This window comes from Ictidomys tridecemlineatus, chromosome X (assembly GCF_052094955.1).
Source record: "Ictidomys tridecemlineatus isolate mIctTri1 chromosome X, mIctTri1.hap1, whole genome shotgun sequence".
Lineage (NCBI taxonomy): Eukaryota > Metazoa > Chordata > Mammalia > Rodentia > Sciuridae > Ictidomys > Ictidomys tridecemlineatus.
The window spans coordinates 112549027-112566483 of record NC_135493.1 but is presented as its reverse complement, the minus strand read 5'-3'; the positions used below and the strand labels follow the sequence as shown (position 1 = coordinate 112566483).

The following is a 17457-nucleotide window of genomic DNA, read 5'->3' as shown; positions in this document are numbered from 1 at the left end:
TATGGAATGAGAGAGACCTCTGAAACCGTGAGACCCAACTAAACTTTTCTTCCTCTAAAATTGGTCTTCTCAATGAAATTATGGCATTTGCCAGTGAATGGATGGAACTGGAGAATATTATGCTAAGTGAAATAAACCAATCCCAAAGAACCAAAGGCCAAATGTTTTCTCTGATATGTGGATGCTAATTCACAATGAGGGAGTGGGGGAATAGAAATATTTTGGACTAGACAGAAGTGAAGGAAGGGGAGGGGGAAAGGGAATAGGAAAGATAGTAGAATGGATCGGACATTATCACCCTATGTGCATATATGGCTACTCGACCTGTGTAATTACATCATATACAATCAGAAGAATGAGGAGTTATACTCCATTTATGATCTGTCAAAATACATTCTACAGTCATGTATAACTAATTAGAACAAATTTGAAAATATATTTAAAAAATAAAAAATCAATCAATAATTTTTTTTTTTGATTGGTCTTCTCAGGGTATTTTGGGCACAGCACAAGGCTGACTAAAACATCACTTCTCTTTAGTGGTCTTCCTCCCTAAAACATATCACTTCATTCTGATCATGAGAAAAACTTGGAATAAATGCCTATTTAAGGACATTCTAGGGGCTGGGGTTGTGGCTCAGTAGTAGAGCACTTCTCTAGCATGAACGAGGCACTGGGTTCGATCCTCAGCATCATGTAAATGTAAAATAAAGATATTGTGCCCACCTAAAACTTAAGAATAAATATTTAATTTAAAAAAAGGACATTCTACAAAACTCAAAACTGTCAAGGTCATCAAAAACAAGGAAAAGTCTGAGAAACCATTGTAGCCAAGAAGTAGGGTAACTAAATGTAATGTAGTATTCTGGATGACACCCTGGAACAAAAAAGAACACTGGGTGAAAATGAAGGCAATCTGAAAAAAATATGGACATCAGTTAATAATGATATATTGACATTGGCTCATCAATTAGGACAAGTATATGATATTAGTATAAGCCATTAACAATAGTGAAAACTGATTTTATGGGGTATGTGAGAACTTCTTGTATTATCTTCACCAAATAAAAAGTTGATTAAAAACTAATTAGAAAGATAAGCCTGTTGAATGCATATGTATACAGAAATAAATACATGTGTGATTTACAGATATGCAAGAATATGTCCATATGCATTTATAACTGTATTTAACTGTCCTCCCTATGTGATTTTTTTCGAATTTTCTCTATCTCAGGGCATTAATTTCCAGGATATATAAAGAACTCAAACTTCTCACACACATAAATAGGATTGATAAATGGGCAAAGAAACCAAACAGACCCTTCTCAAAAGAATAAATATGAATGGTCAACAAATATAAGGAAAAACATTCAACATCTCCAACAATTAGAGAAATGCAAATTAAAACCATATAGAGGTTTCATCTCACTCCAGTTAGAATGGCAACTATCAAGGATGCAAGTAAGCTGGGTGCGGTGGCTCATGCCTGTAATCCCAGCAACTTGGGAGGCTGAGACAGGAGAATCACAAGTTCAAGGCCAGCCTCAGCAAAAGTGAGGCACTAAGCAAATCACTGAGACTCTGTCTCTAAATAAGATACAAAATAGGACTGGGGATATGGCTCAGTGGTTGCGTGTCCCTGAGTTCAATCCCCAGTACCCACCTCCGATCAAAAAAAGAATACAAGTAATAATAAATGTTGGTGAGGATGTGGGGAAAAAGGTACACTCTTACATTGCTGGTGGGACTGTAAATTGGTGCAACCACTCTGAAAAGCAGAACAGAGATTCTTTAAGAAACTAGGAATGGGGGCTTGGGCTATATGGCTCAGCGGTAGAGCACTTGCCTAGCATGTGTGATGCCTTGGGTTCAATCCTCAGCCCCACATAAAAATAAACAAATAAAATAAAGGTATTGTGTCCAACTACAACTAAAAAATAAATATTTTTAAAAAAGAAACTAGGAATGGATCCACCACTGGACCCAATAATCCAAGTTCTCCAAATATATCCAAAAGATTTTAAATCAGCATACTTCAGTGACACAGCCACATCAATGTTTATAGCATCACAATTCACAATAGCTAAGCTATGGAGCCAATAGGTGCTCTTCAACAGAAATGTATAAAGAAATTGTGGTACACACACACACATACACACACACACACACACAGGAATATTACTCAGCCATAAAGAAGAATGACTTTATGATATTTGTCAGGAAATGGATGGATCTGACAAATGTATACATGCTAAGTGAAATAAGCCAATCCTAAAAAACCAAAGGCTGAATGTTTTCACTGATATGTGGAAGCTAAATCACAATAATGGGGGTGAGGGGAAGAAGAAAAGTTCAGTACATTAGACAAAGGCAAATGAAAGGGAAAAAGGGGGGATAGGAATAGGAAAGACAGTAGAATGAATCTAACATAATTTTCCTATGTACCTATATGAAAATACCTAAGTGAATCCCATCATCATGTATATCCACAAGAATGGGGTCCTAAATTAGAATAAGATATATTCCATGCTGTATAATTTTACCAAAATGGATTCTACTGTCATCTATAACTAAAAATAACCTGTTATCTTCCCCCCCCCAAAAAAAACTAAAAATAAATAAATAAATTTTCTCTATCTTTAGCCTATCTATTAACAAAGGTAATAGAATGCTGACTCCTGGCTTTTTGGTTCCCAAGATATACAAAGAATTTTCTTTGAAAGGAAACTTGGCTCTTCTGTCAGTTCTGCTGCCAACCCAGGCAACGGCAACCCAGCTTAAAGAGTATGCATGAGGTGGGCCCATCTGCCCCTTTCCAAGAGCTACTAGAAGTTCCTGGTGCCTAGCCAATTAGTCATCAACCACGGAGCCCCAGGCTGGCAACTCTCCCAGCTACTTCCTCTCCTATCTGCTAGTCCACATTCCCTGGCACCTCCTCAGTTATCTCTCTAAAGTGCAAAGGTGATCAGGCCATTGCCCAATTGAACTCCTTGACCAACTTGCCAGCCTACCCAGAAGAAGTATAGCTTGTAAGGGGACTGGCAGGGCCTTGTGGAATGAGGCACCACCTCCCCTCCTGTGCACACTGCCAGTATCATGGCTTTCTAACGTCTTTGTTTTGTTTGTTTTGGTACTAGGGATTGAACTCAGGGGCACTCAACCACTGAGCTACATCCCCAGCACTATTCTGTATTTTATTTAGAGACAGGGTCTTACTGCGTTGCTTAGCACCTCACTTTTTGCTGCAGCTCACTTTGAATTTGCAATCCTCCTGTCTCAGCCTCCCCAAGCCACTGGGATTATAGGCATCCACCACCGAACCCAGCAGAATCCAACATCTTTTAACATTTCACTTAATTACTCCCTTCTTGAAAAGATCTCTGGGATACCCCTAGCTCTTCCCTCTCAATATCTTAAAAAGGAACTTCTGTTCCTTCCTTTCTATTCTCATTTTTTGGACATACCCCTATTAGTCTTTGTCCCCTGCATTAGAGTGGCTTTTATACATATTCAATTTTCTCCAATTAGGAACAATTCTAAGCATCAAATGAAAGGCATGTATATGCTGACTGATCAAGACATGACTTGAGGGGAAAGGTGTTAACTCTATTCCAATTAAGTAGATCAGACCTACCCCACCCCAAATCAATAAACTGTCAGGCCAAAAAAAAAAAATCTGCACTTACTATGCAAATACCGCATCAATACATACCATCTATTCAATATCTTTCCACATGAATTATCACCCCTTAGCTCATTTATATAGAAATCCCAGAGCTGCCACTGCTGATCCATAAAAGGCATTCAATAATGCATCAATGAATGAATGAGCCAACTGATGAACAAATAGGAAAGTGACTCTATAGCTAGTCCACAAGCAGACCCCAGACAGAATGAGTTTTCCTTGATAATTTCAATTGGATTAGGACAAAACACTATCTTCATTCATTGAGTCAACAAATATTTATTGAGAGCCAACTATATATAACAATTTTAGCAACTATTTTCAAGGAATTGTAAATATAACGGTGACTAACACAGACAAGGTCTCAAATTATGACACTTGTTTTCTAGTGGCTGACATTTAAGACTTAGTGAAGTGAAACAAACAGTTAGCATAGGTACAGCAAAATTCAACTGTACTTCTCAGACTCTGAAATTCTCCATAATCAAAAATGAAAGAAGAAAATCCTGGAAAGGGCACTGCCATTTATAGGCACTTCTTCTGTTCTCTGATAGACAACAATAATAACCAACCTTATTCAAGTGATTATTGTACACCAGGCACTTTTCTAACCATTTTTTCTGATACTCAGCCTATGCAAAAACCTTCTGGGGAAGATCCTCTCATTATTCTAATTTTTAAGATGAGGAATCAAAGCATTGAGTGGTTAAGTAACTTGTTCAGGAAGAGGCAGTGTTGGGATTTGAACCTAGGCTCCCTGGCCTGCATGTTAATAATCTCTATAATCCTAAAAATATAATTCGTTTTGTTTTGTTCTTTGGTACTGGGGATTGAACCCATGGGTGCTGTACTACTGAGCTACACTCCTACCCTTTTTTATTTTTTGAGACAGGTTCTTTCGAAGTTGCCCAAGCTGGCCTTGAACTTGTGATCTTCCTGCCTAAGCCTTCCAAGTAGCTGGGATTGCAGGTATGCACCACCATGCCTGGCTCCTAAAAATATAATTTTAAGGCTTTCTGAAATGTGATTCTTAGTTGAAATCAAATAATTCTTAGAAAATACACAAGGCTGAGTGCTTTACAAAGTACCTGTCAAACAAACATATATAAAACACCAAACAGCACCCAACATGTCAAAGAATAGCCTTGTTTCCCTTTCCCTATCAATCCTCCCCCCCGCTTATTTTTCCTAGGTAAGAAAACATTGCAGAGATACACTGGGGAGACAGAAACAGAAGTCTGAAAATCCCAGAGACTTTATTCATCCCAGGCAATCAGTGGGCATCTTAGTACCATCTGCTCATTAAAACCATGGATTTTCCAACAGCTCAAAAGATGATACATAATTTTATCTTATAAACCAAAATGAGGGACATCCAATACTCAAAAGTCTCAGATAATCACAAGTTGTGATTTCATTACTCAAAAAATACATCATTAGCTTCTAGAAATTCCAGAGCTTATTTCTAGTCTTCAAAGGATCAGAGACATAGAGCTTTCAATTTTAAAGAAATAACATCATCACTAGATGTTTACATGTTTTAATTTTATGTAAGTATATAGCTTGATGAATTTTTACTAGAATGGATTTTTTAAAAAAAAAAACACCTGAGATATGTATGAAGATATTTAAATTCTCTTACTGAGATTTGGCTAACTAAAACAATTGATTAGTGACTCATTTATATATGATTTTAATTCTAATTCTCTGCCACAAATAAAAGCTACAATGTTGATGCCATCAAGGCATTAATTTGGGTGATTGTGATTCTATAAATGAAACTCAAGATGTTAAGAGTTGAAAAAGAGACCTTACAAACAATATCTAGTAGAAAAACAAAATCCTTTTGCATGAGAGATGTCAAAAGTTACAAATAGAAATCAGCTAAGACAAGAAGACCATGGGAAAGGAGCTTTTTGAAGGATTCCTTTGTAGGAAACCCAGCAAAATTACCTGGCAAACCATCAAACTTCAAAATACCTTTTCCAACCAGTCAAAAAAGACTGCCTCCCCAGTGATTAAAGGGGCCTAGAGAGGCTGGGCATGGAATAAGATGGCATAAAAAAGTCAGGATTATTATGTATAAATCCATGTCTATTTAAGTCCTGGACTTGCCCAAGTATCTGTAAATTTTTAATATATTTTTTAGTTGTAGTTGGACACAATACCTTTATTTTAGTTATTTATTTTTATGTGGTGCCAAGGATCGAACCCAGCACCTTGCATGTGTGTGTTGGGGGGTGAGCGCTCTATGACTGAGCCACAACCCCAGGCCCCCAAGTATCTGTAATTTATATACCCAATTATATTATCTGACACTTCTTTACCTAAGTGCTTAGTTGGAAGTAAGCATCTGAGTGACTCATAAAAGGTGGAAAGAGTTTAGAAAAAGAGAGTAGGATCAGGCTGGTGTCACAGAAAAGCAGCCTGATGAGGAAATTCTCTCTCAGGTCCTCAGGTGGGAGACAGAGGTACCAGCTTTATTCATAAGAAGAAGGTCCTATGTGGGCTGCCTTCTTTCTTAAAGTCTTCCAACCCAATCTTTAGGCTACATATCAAACCTCCTGATCACCAGATTTATTTATCCATTTGCCTGATGGAAGCCTCCATTTTTAATAGTCCCACAAGAACCTCAAAATTTAGTTAGTCTTACACTAACCTTCCACCTAAAATATATCCCTCCTCTAGTATCATCTAATCAGGAACTAGTAATACCATTCACCTACTTGCTTAAACTAGTTGCCCAAGGCATCATCTTCAATTTCTCCTTCTCATTTTTCCCCCAGACACTATCAAACTTCTTGATTCTACCTTCCAAATCTTTCCCCAAACCATTCGCTTCTCTCCATGACGATCATTTAAGCAGGTGGAGGAAATATCTCTTATCTTGATGCTTTTTTTCCCATATAAAGGGAATTCAAATGGACACTCTTGAGATATTCTCTATCCTTGCATCCATTCTCCCCTGGAAGAGTGAAAGGACTTATCTGATAGGAGAATTTAGAAAAAATAAATTGGACATGCTCAGATTTTTCTCTCTGCCCCTCTTAAAAGCAGGCATTCTCTGCAGGCCTTTTTAAATCATATGGGTCTCAGCCAGTCTAATGTTGAAATTGGGTAGATAAGTCTAATTCTGAGAATCAACTGGAAGGCCCATTGAACTCTCACAGCAGACTATGCCTTTCAAATTTTTCAAATTTGCCATAAATTAAGTGGCTATGTATGTCTGGGTCTGTTTCTGGACTCTATTCTCTTCTATTGCTCTATTTACCTTTGCACCCATTCTACACTGCCTCCATCTTTGTTCTTCAAGATCATGTATGCTATTCTTGGTCCCTTACATTTTCATTTAAATTTTAGAATCAGCTTGTCAGTCCCCACCACCACCACCAAAAAGCCTCTTGATATTCTGAATGGGATTGCACCGAATCTATACATACTTTTAGTGAGAACCGACACCATTCCAAACCATGAATATGGCATGTCCTACACACCTTTCTGTACATGTTATATTGCAACACTGTTACTGATGAAGGCAAATTTGAAAGGTAAAGATTACTCTACAGCATAGAAGGAATCATCTTTTCAATAACCAGTGCTGAGTTAACTGGATCTCTCTACTGAAAATTTTAGCAAATATTGTATATAAATTTGTCACCTGTTTTTTGAATTTTATTCACCATGTCTTCTGTAATCCACTCCTCACATGGTAACTGGAATTCTTTCTCTAAACAACCTATCTGGTTATGCTATTTTCATGCTTAAAACATTTACTGGTTCTCTATTGCCCCCAAGATCAAGTCCAAATCTCCTAACAAGTCTCATAAGGTTCTTCATGATTTGGGCCCTGCTTCTGCCCCCATTCTCATATTTCCCTACTTTCTGCTAGAGCCTTTACACACTATCTGTGCTCTCTTTCCCTCTTTGAGGCATTATATATGTTGCTTTCCCTTGCTAACTCTGTTCTTTTTGCTTGATGAATGCCTAGTAGACCCATAATTCTCAGTCTAAAATCACTTCTTGTATGAAGTAGGTATATATACACATAAACACATGCTCTCCAGTCTTCCTAATGACTTCCTGCCATGTTTGAGAGCTCCTACAAGATACTACACTGTGTTCTCAGCCTGATTATGACAATATTATTATTGCTTGTATTTTCTGTGACTCCATGAGGACAGTGATATGTCCCTGAGAATAGTGATATGTCTTTATCATTGTATCCCCAGTGCTGTGCAAACAGTGAGCACTTGACAAACACTAGTTGAAATGAGTTACATGTATAGCTTACAAAGTATTTTCAGCTAACATGCCTTTTTTTTTTGAAGTTCTATGAGGTACAATACATAAAAAGATTATTCCCATTTTATAGATGTTCCAACTAAAGTAAACTTTGACAAGGTCAGTCTGCTAGGACAATGGAACCATGCCCCTCTAAACTTCTGATATTTAACCTGGTTCATCTTTTACTACACAATGTTTTCATTATTTTGATGCAGCACACACTTGTATTTATTCTTAGTTTAAATGGTAGATTTTTCTACGAGTTATTTTTTCTTGAACCTTTAATCCAGGGAAAATTCCAATACACACAATAATAGAGCAGAGTATAGCAAATTCTCATATATGCATCACTCACTTTCAACAGTTATCAACTCATGACCAATATAATTTCTTCTATGCCCTACCAACTCGTCCATCTTCCAGTCTACTGGAAGCAAATCCCAGACATTATATCATTTCATCTGTAAATATTTCACTTAAGTGGTGCATTACACAAATCATTCACAGGCATATCCATTTGGGAGTATTAAAAAGGTTCATAAATGGAGTCCTTCCTTATAATTTAATAAGAGAAGAATACCTACATTATTTCTTTATTCATAGTCAGCAGGGGGATGCTAAACAATCTCTCTCCTGGCATATAATCTAATCACTATCTCTGGGTGATATGGATTAAAACATAATCAAAATAAGCACAAAATTACTGATGCAGAAAAGTGGATGTCAATACTTTGCAAACTTGAATGGAAAGTACAATTTAATGCCTGCAGACAATAATAATAATCAACTTCTCTTTTTCCCTCATCCAAGTTATCAAACCAGTCATGTCAGAAGGTCAACTATCCCAGCCTAAGCAGGAGGCATGCTTGGGACTAACCTTTCAAATGCTTTTGTACAAGATCCAATTTGTGTTTCTGCCAAATCAAAAGAGCAGCTCCATTCTCAAAGGAAACTTTCTTCCTTAAACATAAATCCTGGACACAAAACCATCTCAGAAGTGATGAGAACCAGGCTGTACGCTAATAAAACAATATCACACTCATCAGCTCTTGTGCCAGGTTGTATAATGACATAATGGATCCATAAATCTATGCAACTACCCATGGTACCAATCACAGGAAGCACAGATAGTTTCAAATCTTCTTAGATGTTATAAAAATTGTCCACAGCCATTAGAGCAGGCTGGGAAATTTATGTTTTCCCCAGAGGCTTCACACTGAGAAGTGGGTTAAGGGAGTTTCCAGCACATGGTTTCATTCTGCAAACAAATCAGGAAACAAGACACACGCACACATGCACACATGAGACACACATGCATATATATTACATAACTCTGATAGAATTAATATTTTTCATTGATATTGCTATTAATAATAATGCTTCATACCATCAATACTAATGCAATAAATCTATTTCACAAAGATGCATTGACCATACAATTACTTTAACTTGAACTATGCAGCTATTCCAGTATTCCACCCAGTCACCCCTTTCTATAGATGTCTGTAATCTCTAAAGTTCTATTATACAGCTTTTAATATTTGACAAATACTTATTGAGCACCTACTATGTGCTATGCACTGTTCTAAGCACATAGTGTACATTAGTGAGGAGAAGGAAGAAGCTTTATTAGGAAGTAGTGAAGATAATGAGACATGGGTGGGTGGATTCTGGACATACTGTGGAAGCAGAACTGATAGAATTTCCTAATGAATCAGTCAAGGTCAACCCCAGGGTTTTTGCTCTGAGTGACAAGAGGTGCAGCCTAAAACTAAGATATATGTGGGTAGAGGAGAAAGATGATGTGGAATTTGGGTTTGGATAAACCGATATGAATTTAAGATCTCCAAGCAGAAATACTGAAGTAGGAAGTTAAACCTATATCTGGAATAGCCAGGTACGGTGGCATGTACAAGTAGTCCTAGTACTCAGAACTAAGGCAGGAAGATCACTTGAACCCAGGAGTTTAAGGTCAGCCTGGGCAACATAATGAGTCTATCTCAAAAATAAATAAACTTGGGAATTAGTATTTTTCGTTGATATTGCTATTAATAATAACCCAATATTATTGGCAGTTAAATCAAATATTAGCAATAATAATAGTCACATATGCACACACATGCGCGCGCGCGCACACACACACACACACACACACACACACACACACAATGTCTTCCTACACACAGAATAAAAAAAGACCAAAAATATAAACCAAATGAAGGGAATGAACTATTTGTTAATTGAGTCAATGGTCAAGTTTACTTCAAACACTTGAATAAAATGGAGAAAAACTCCATCCATCGTTCCTTTCCAAGATGGTGATTTGGTCTTTTGTAAATACTTATAGGAATCTGAATGTGATCATGTGAAACAGAAGTGAGTTCACAAGCTCACTAACTGGATACTAACTAGATAGTTCTCAGATCTTGAGAAACATCATATATTGAATACTGAAAGAAATAATGCTGGCTCCAAGCAACTTCAGCAAAGGAAGAAATGGTCTCTAATTTCAAGGTTTCTTCCCTTTTTCCCTTATTCATCTCTAAAGGGATTAAGTATCCCAAAAGCTCCCTTTTCAGAATCTGTTTCTAATGCATGATGACATGGGGCAAGGTTGCTGGGGCCATGGGGTGGAAGTTCTACAGCTGCAGAAAATGATGCAACCCTTAAAATTTCATCTCACTGAAAAATGAAAACATTTAAAAGCCACTGATAAACCTGCATTAGAGATGTGACAAATTCTCCATCTTCCAAACCTGCTGGCACAAATGTCAAAGCAAAAATTTCAGCACTAAATCAAATTAACAAACATTCTTTAAGCACAGCACGAGTGTAGCTTATTATAATTTGGAAAATTCCACAGTATTTATTAACTCCTAAGCAAGGCTATGATGCTTAGAAGTGTACCACAGTAGACGTCATCAGCAGCCACAAGCGTGATGGCTCTGGGTGTGTTACTATGGCAACCATGTACTCAGCAGCAACACACAGTCTCTGTCTTGCCAACCCAGAAGTAGAGACAGAAGAAAACAGCCAGCTCCCTAATGGGAACAACCCAGGGAGTCAATGCAGGCCATTTCCACCATTCACACATGCAGGAGACTTCTTTTCAGCAGTCTGAAATCATCTTCAACTTACTCTTACAGAAAAAAATATACAATCCCTTTTCTCTATTGCAAAACCACAGTCAATACACCAAAGCACAAAACACTAGAGAAGTGTACAAGAAAAGGAGAGAAATTTCTCGGTATGTGAAAGGTGTTAAAGGCATGTGTCAAGTACAGGTATGAGGAGCTTTTCAAGAAAGGAGATGGAGAAGTGTGAGGCCATCTCAAAAGTCATCCTGAGAAACATTCCCTAGAGAGGTGCTATACTTTGGTTCTCAAATATCCTCCAAAGACCCATGTATTAAAGGATTGATCCCCAGGGTGATGCTATTGAGAGGTCATGGAACCTTTGAGAGCTGGAGTGTTATGGCAGATCCTTAGGATATTGGGGGCATGCCTCTGAAGGAGACTGTGGGACTCCAGCACGTTCCTCTCTTTGTTCCCTGGCTCATGAAGTGAGTGGTTTTGCCCTGTCACGTGTTCCTGCCATGATGTGCTGCCTCACCACAGGCCCAAAACAATGGGTTGACCAATCAGACTAGAACCTCTAAAACTGTGAGCCAAAATAATCTTTTTTTAATATAGTTTCTTTAGTTGTAGATGGACACAATACTTTCACTGATTTATTTTTATGTGATGCTGAGGATCAAACCCAGTGCCTCACACATGCTAGGCAAGTGCTACACCACTGAGCCACAACCCCAGCCCCAATTTCTTACCTTTATTTGTTAACTATCTCAGGTATTTCATTATAGTGGCAAAGCAGACTAACCCAAGAGAGCCAGAAAAAAGGAAACAGAAAACTAGAGTATGAGTCTTTTAAAGGAATCTATTCCCACACAGAGGAAGAGCTAAAAAGCAGGGTGGGCAAATAACCAGTACATGAGGACAGTGAAACCCTAAAAGAGGCATTAGAAGTCTCCAACACCAAACCCCACAAAATGCACTTTTGGATATGCCACATTATACTGAAATAAAATAAAATGGTCAAACATACCTTTTCTACTGGCAGAAAGTCGTTTTCTACTTCAATTGACCTTGGTCTTAGTTTGATTGGCTTGTCTTTGAAAATATCTCCAAAGCCCACTCCCTTAACTTTCTTGGGCTGGATGGCTGCAGTTGCCATTGTCCCGTTGGCACCTTCAGACTTGGTACTGCTGGAGTCACCTCCATCACTCTCGGAGCCTGTGGTTTCCCTTAAGCCTGTCAAGAGTGGGGATGGGGAGAGAAAGAACTCAGAAATCATCCAGAGCCTGAAGAGTTTCACAACCAGCCAGGAGGCAACTCTACAAGTGTTACTGGGTAGAAGATAACTTGCACTGGGCTTCTGAAGTCAGTGTGTTGAATATGCTGTTTAGTTAGCTGAGTTTTGTTTAATCTCCCAACCCTTGGCCTTTTTGTGGGGAGTGGCAGGTACAGGGGATTGAACCCAGAGATGCTTAACCACTGAGCCACATCCCAAGCCCTTTTTTAATTTGAAACGGTGTCTCGCTGAGTTCTTAGGGCCTCACCAAGATGCTGAGGCTGGCTTTGAACTTGCAGTCCTCCTGCCTCAACCTCTAGAGCCACTGGGATTACAGGTGTGTACCACCACACCTGGCCCCCCAGCCTTTTTTGAAAACAGTGAATCAAAATAACTTCTCAGAAAACCTAATTTCCAGGAGACCTTTTTGAACAAATGACATTTCACCCCTCTTCAGCTGGAGCCTGGTTGTGATCCAAACTTGGCTAGAGCCTGTGTAATAACAACTCTCCCAGCCCCCTTCCTCACCTCCCCACCCAGTCAGTACCACATACTGTACCTCCAACTCTGAGTCAAGTCAATTAGCAATTAGCAATGAAAGTAACGTTTCCTAAAGGGAAACTGTAAAGCTTAAAGCGATTTAAACACATTAGCAATTAAAGAAACCACACAAAATTATGACTGCCAAAGAATTAAATCTCTTTGGATGGTTTCACGAGGAATAAACACATGCAGACGTGTTTTTCTAGGAAAGCACTGAACCAAACTTGACATTAAGATGGCTTCACTAGAAAGACGATGGTGTTTGTTAAAGAGGGAAAGAAAGCTGCCCTTCCAGAGGCCAGAATCCCCCAAGTCTATGGCTCTCCTTCCCTCCTTTAACACCATCCTCTTCCCATAGCTGAATCCCTTTCCAAAGAACACTGGGGACATGACACTCTTCCTTTGACCTCCTGTGGCATGTGCTGGGAGGCATAAACCAGGTATCAGCAAGACATTATGGACACTTACCTCCCCAGATTCTTTTTTCCCCCAGCTTCCTCACAATCATGTTCCTAAAAGGAAGAGCCTATCTGGATCTAGTTAAGTTTCTGGGTATACATTCTTCTTTGGATAATCAGTACATCAATTTTGCCATCAAAGGATAGGATTCAGAGGAAATTTTATGGAATACTAAATTTTATCATTAAACTGTCTCTCAAAGCTTCTAGATGTGTAGCATAGCTCCTGACCATTTATTACATATCTCCTGATCATAACGATGCTCTTAGGATGAAAGTATGTCATCAAATTTTGTTCTCTATAGGCCGATCCTGCATTGTCTTCCTACAGTTCAGGTGGCCCCCTAGTCCATAAAAATGATACACCAAATAATTGCTCACATTTTATGGTATTTTTATATAAGATGCTGAAGTCATTCAAATGAGGACATCTCAGTGCAGGAAGAAACTATTAAATGAAAACCCGAAATACATAGAAAGGTCATTAGAAATTGCTAACAAGTTTCAAAATCAAATCCTTAAACAATGGTTTTCTTTGTTGTTACTGCTATTTTTTCATAAAACTGAATTTGTAAGCCAGAGGGTGGAGGAGGAAGAAGGTCCCTGGTGCAGATTTTAATTAACTAAAAGAACAGCATTTGTGAGCAAGAACAGAGCACAAAACAATGAGGAGCGGCCCACAACAAGGGGGTCAGCTGCAACTCAGGAATAGATTTGAGTGTGCAAACATGGAAAAACCCCCTGGGTTAGTTATCCATTCATGTGTTTATCTGCTCATTGTTTTTGGAAATATTCCTGCTGGAGATATAATTTCAAAGTCTAAATATTGTGTCATTTTCCTTTTAACATGTTCTCATTTTGCCGTATGGATTCTTTCTATGTGATAAACGGCTTGTATATTCTTTTCTGGTTTGGAAAAAACCATTTGAAGGTAAAATAAAAATAATGATTAGTGGAAAGAAACCATCACCACCCTCCTCCCTCCCACCACCACCATCACCACCAGAAGGCAGCAGGGCAGATGGATTAGGGCAAGCCTGTTTTAGTTCTTCAGAGAGTGTATTCAAAGGGATCTTCTAGCATTACCCATTAACTAGAACCATAACATTTTTAACCATTGCCATCCTAATTTCACCAAGTTTCCAGTTTTAGGGATTTTCTGCCTTTGGGCTCATCTTAATAACTTATATTAATCTCTGTGAGATATATTCTATATTACACAGGGAGAGATTGCACAGTCATTCAACCACACAAGCATGACTTGAGAAGGAAACACACGGCAGATTTTTCTTTCAGAAACTCTGGCAGCCTGTTTCTGTCGTCTTTTTTCTTTTTCTTTTTTTTTCTTTTTCTTTTTTTTTTAAAGCAGCAGTGGGGATTGAACCCAGGGGCACTCAACCACTGAGTTACACGCCCCCCCTCCCAGCCATTTTTATTTTTATTTTTTGGTAGTGGGGATTCAACTCAGGGGCACTTAACCATTGAGCCACATCCCCAGCCCTATTTTGTATTTTATTTGGAGACAGGGTCTCACTGAGTTGCTAAGTGCCTTGATAAATTGCTGAGGCTGGCTTTGAACTCACGACCCTCCTGTCTCAGCTTCCCAAGCCACTGGGATTACAGGTGTGCACCACCCACCGGGTCCCTTTTTTTATTTTGTATTTTGAGACAGGGACTCACTCAGGGGCTGAGGCTGTGATCCTTCCTGCCTCAGCCTCCTGAGTAGCTGGGATTACTGGCATGCACCACCGCACCTGGTTGGTTCTGTCATTTTTAAGTATGTAAATTAAATAGCTGAATATATGCATTGGTAAAATAACTCAATATCCAGATCCTTCCCTTTGGAAGAGAAGAAAGATAACTCCACTTTCACATTAATTTGGTGCTGCATCTTTTAGCTACTGCAGTCCTTCATGCACATTAGCCCATAAAACGTCCCCATGTCATTCTCAGAATGCCAGATGACACTCTTGAGCAGTGCAATCCAAAGAATTTACTATGGACTTGGCCCAGTTCATGAAGGACTCATTACTAGGACATCATGAGATAAGTGCAAAAAGTATGTAAGTTTGGAAATGACTATAGCATTTTAGCGGTATGCACTGGTGTGACTTCCAACCATATGGTCAGTTGATGTGTCCACGTGAATGGGGCACAGGCCAATCCAGGTGCTATTAAACTCTTTTGGTGAGGCACAGGCAGCACACTGCATGTGGAGCAGTCATGTGCAGTAGGACCATGCATCTGTCCACAGTGGAAGAAAAATAAGCTTCACTCAAATAGTTTGAGAAGCATGGTTCTAGCATTCACGTCTGAACCTTTTATTTTCTTACATCCATATACATATGCCTATATGCATACGTATAAACATGCACTAAGGTGGATGCCCTTCCTTCAGGTAACAAAAGAACAAAGTCTCTTCTAAATTGCTCCTGTTGGTCCTGTACTTTGTATAATGCACTCTTCTGGCACTAATCAGAGCCATTCTTATTTATTTTAAATTTAACACACACATATATAGTGTTTACTATGTAGCAGGAACTATTCTAAGGGCATCATGAGATGAGTTCATTCATCTCTTTCCCCTCAACTTTTGGCAGCCTTATTTCACAACACAAAAGGCTACATATTGGTCCTGCCAAAAAGAAATCTGCCATGTGGTGATTAGCTGAATGAGCAAAGCAAAACACCATTTCTGGCATGGACTTTCATGCCAAAATCTTATTTCTTTGAACCAAGCAATGACATAATGGTTTAGCAGTTAGTTTCTAATAACCCACTGAGAAAAAGCAATAAATGTGAGAGGTTGACGTCTCTCCCAAAAGCCAACTTCTAGTATCCCGGAAGCCCAAAGACACTGGTACAAATACATGTGCCACGACGAATGCTTCTTTCCCCTTCTCTGCACCACATGGTTCATGCATGCAAGTCACATACATGATAGAGGCAGAAAGCAAACAAGAAAGCGCCAGGGGCTGATGGTTGGAATGCTCTTGTAGCGCACACCAAGGAGATGACACTTATCGTAGGCAAATAAGCCCATATCCTTGGATCAGAAATTCACACAGACACTTGGCATAAGAGCATAAGCATGAGCAGCTCAGGAAAGGGCAGCTGCGTCAAAAAACACAAGTACCCAGATCTTATCTTTACAATTGCCTCCTGCTGTTAAGGTCACTCACTGTAATAGCGTCTGTGGCCCTCCGTCTTTCCAGGTGCAGCTCGATACAGAATTGTCCCTTCAAAGGTAGTCTTTCCTGACAGTGAATGAGAGAAGAGAAGGGGAGAGAAAAACAAGAGAGGGGGGAAGGGGAAGCAAATGATGGCAAAAGAAGGAAGAGGAAGAGTCTTTAACTGAACTTGCCTTCAATGAATCTGCTGCAAGAGCTTCATCCACAAAATTAATTAGAGACCATTAGGCAGAATTTAAGGTTACAGAATGAGCCCAAAGTCCCCATGCAACCATGATAGCAATGAGCACCCAGATTTGGGGTTTGCCTATGCAAGTGACCAGCATATAGATTATGCTCAGTTAAACCTGGAAGCCATCTCAAGATTGTAATTTAAGAATAGGAAAACCTCAATTAACCAGAAGGAATACAATTCACAGATTCCTTGAATGACTTAATTGTGTAGCACCATCTTTGCTTTGCAGAGTATAAGCCAGATCTAGGCCCCATTTTTCTTTATTTTCTACCTCTACAGCCCCATCTGATAAAAACAGAATATTTAAGCCCCAAGATTCTAAATGGGACCCAGAATTCTCTTCAAAAAGTCTGCTGGGCTGGGGGTGTAGCTCAGTGGTATTGTACTTGCCTAGTGTGTATGAAGCCTTGCATTTGATCCCCAGCACCACATACATACATACATACATAAATAAGAGAATTGTCATCTTCAATGCCTTTAAGCAAGAAAATGTATCAATATACTGGGGAGGGGGGTTCACCAATGAGGTTTGAAGCCAATAGTGGCATTCATCTCAGTGTAAGGGGGTTTCTGTTTAGCATCAAGGACACTAGAAAATCCTGTTTCTTGAAACATCTTAATTGAGGTTTTGCCATATCGGTCATCATGAAACTATATTTAAGCATGAGGACATAGGACTCACCCAGTGTCAAGTGTCAATTTTTTGTTACA

At 39.0% G+C, this 17457-nt stretch overlaps 1 protein-coding gene across 7 annotated transcripts in view; it reads right to left on the bottom strand.

The window, feature by feature from the left end:
* The window catches only part of Sh3kbp1 (SH3 domain containing kinase binding protein 1), a 335725-nt gene that overhangs the window by 128326 nt on the left and 189942 nt on the right, over positions 1–17457 (bottom strand). For 5 of the 7 annotated variants that reach the window (XM_078035050.1, XM_078035052.1, XM_078035049.1 and 2 more), the window contains 2 exons: positions 16503–16577; positions 12074–12279 (listed from right to left, as the gene is read on the bottom strand). In XM_078035050.1, coding sequence (XP_077891176.1) covers positions 12074–12279; positions 16503–16577 — 281 coding nt within the window. The remainder of the gene's footprint in view (positions 1–12073; positions 12280–16502; positions 16578–17457) is intronic. The other 2 variants (XM_078035053.1, XM_078035051.1) reach the window with 1 other exon arrangement.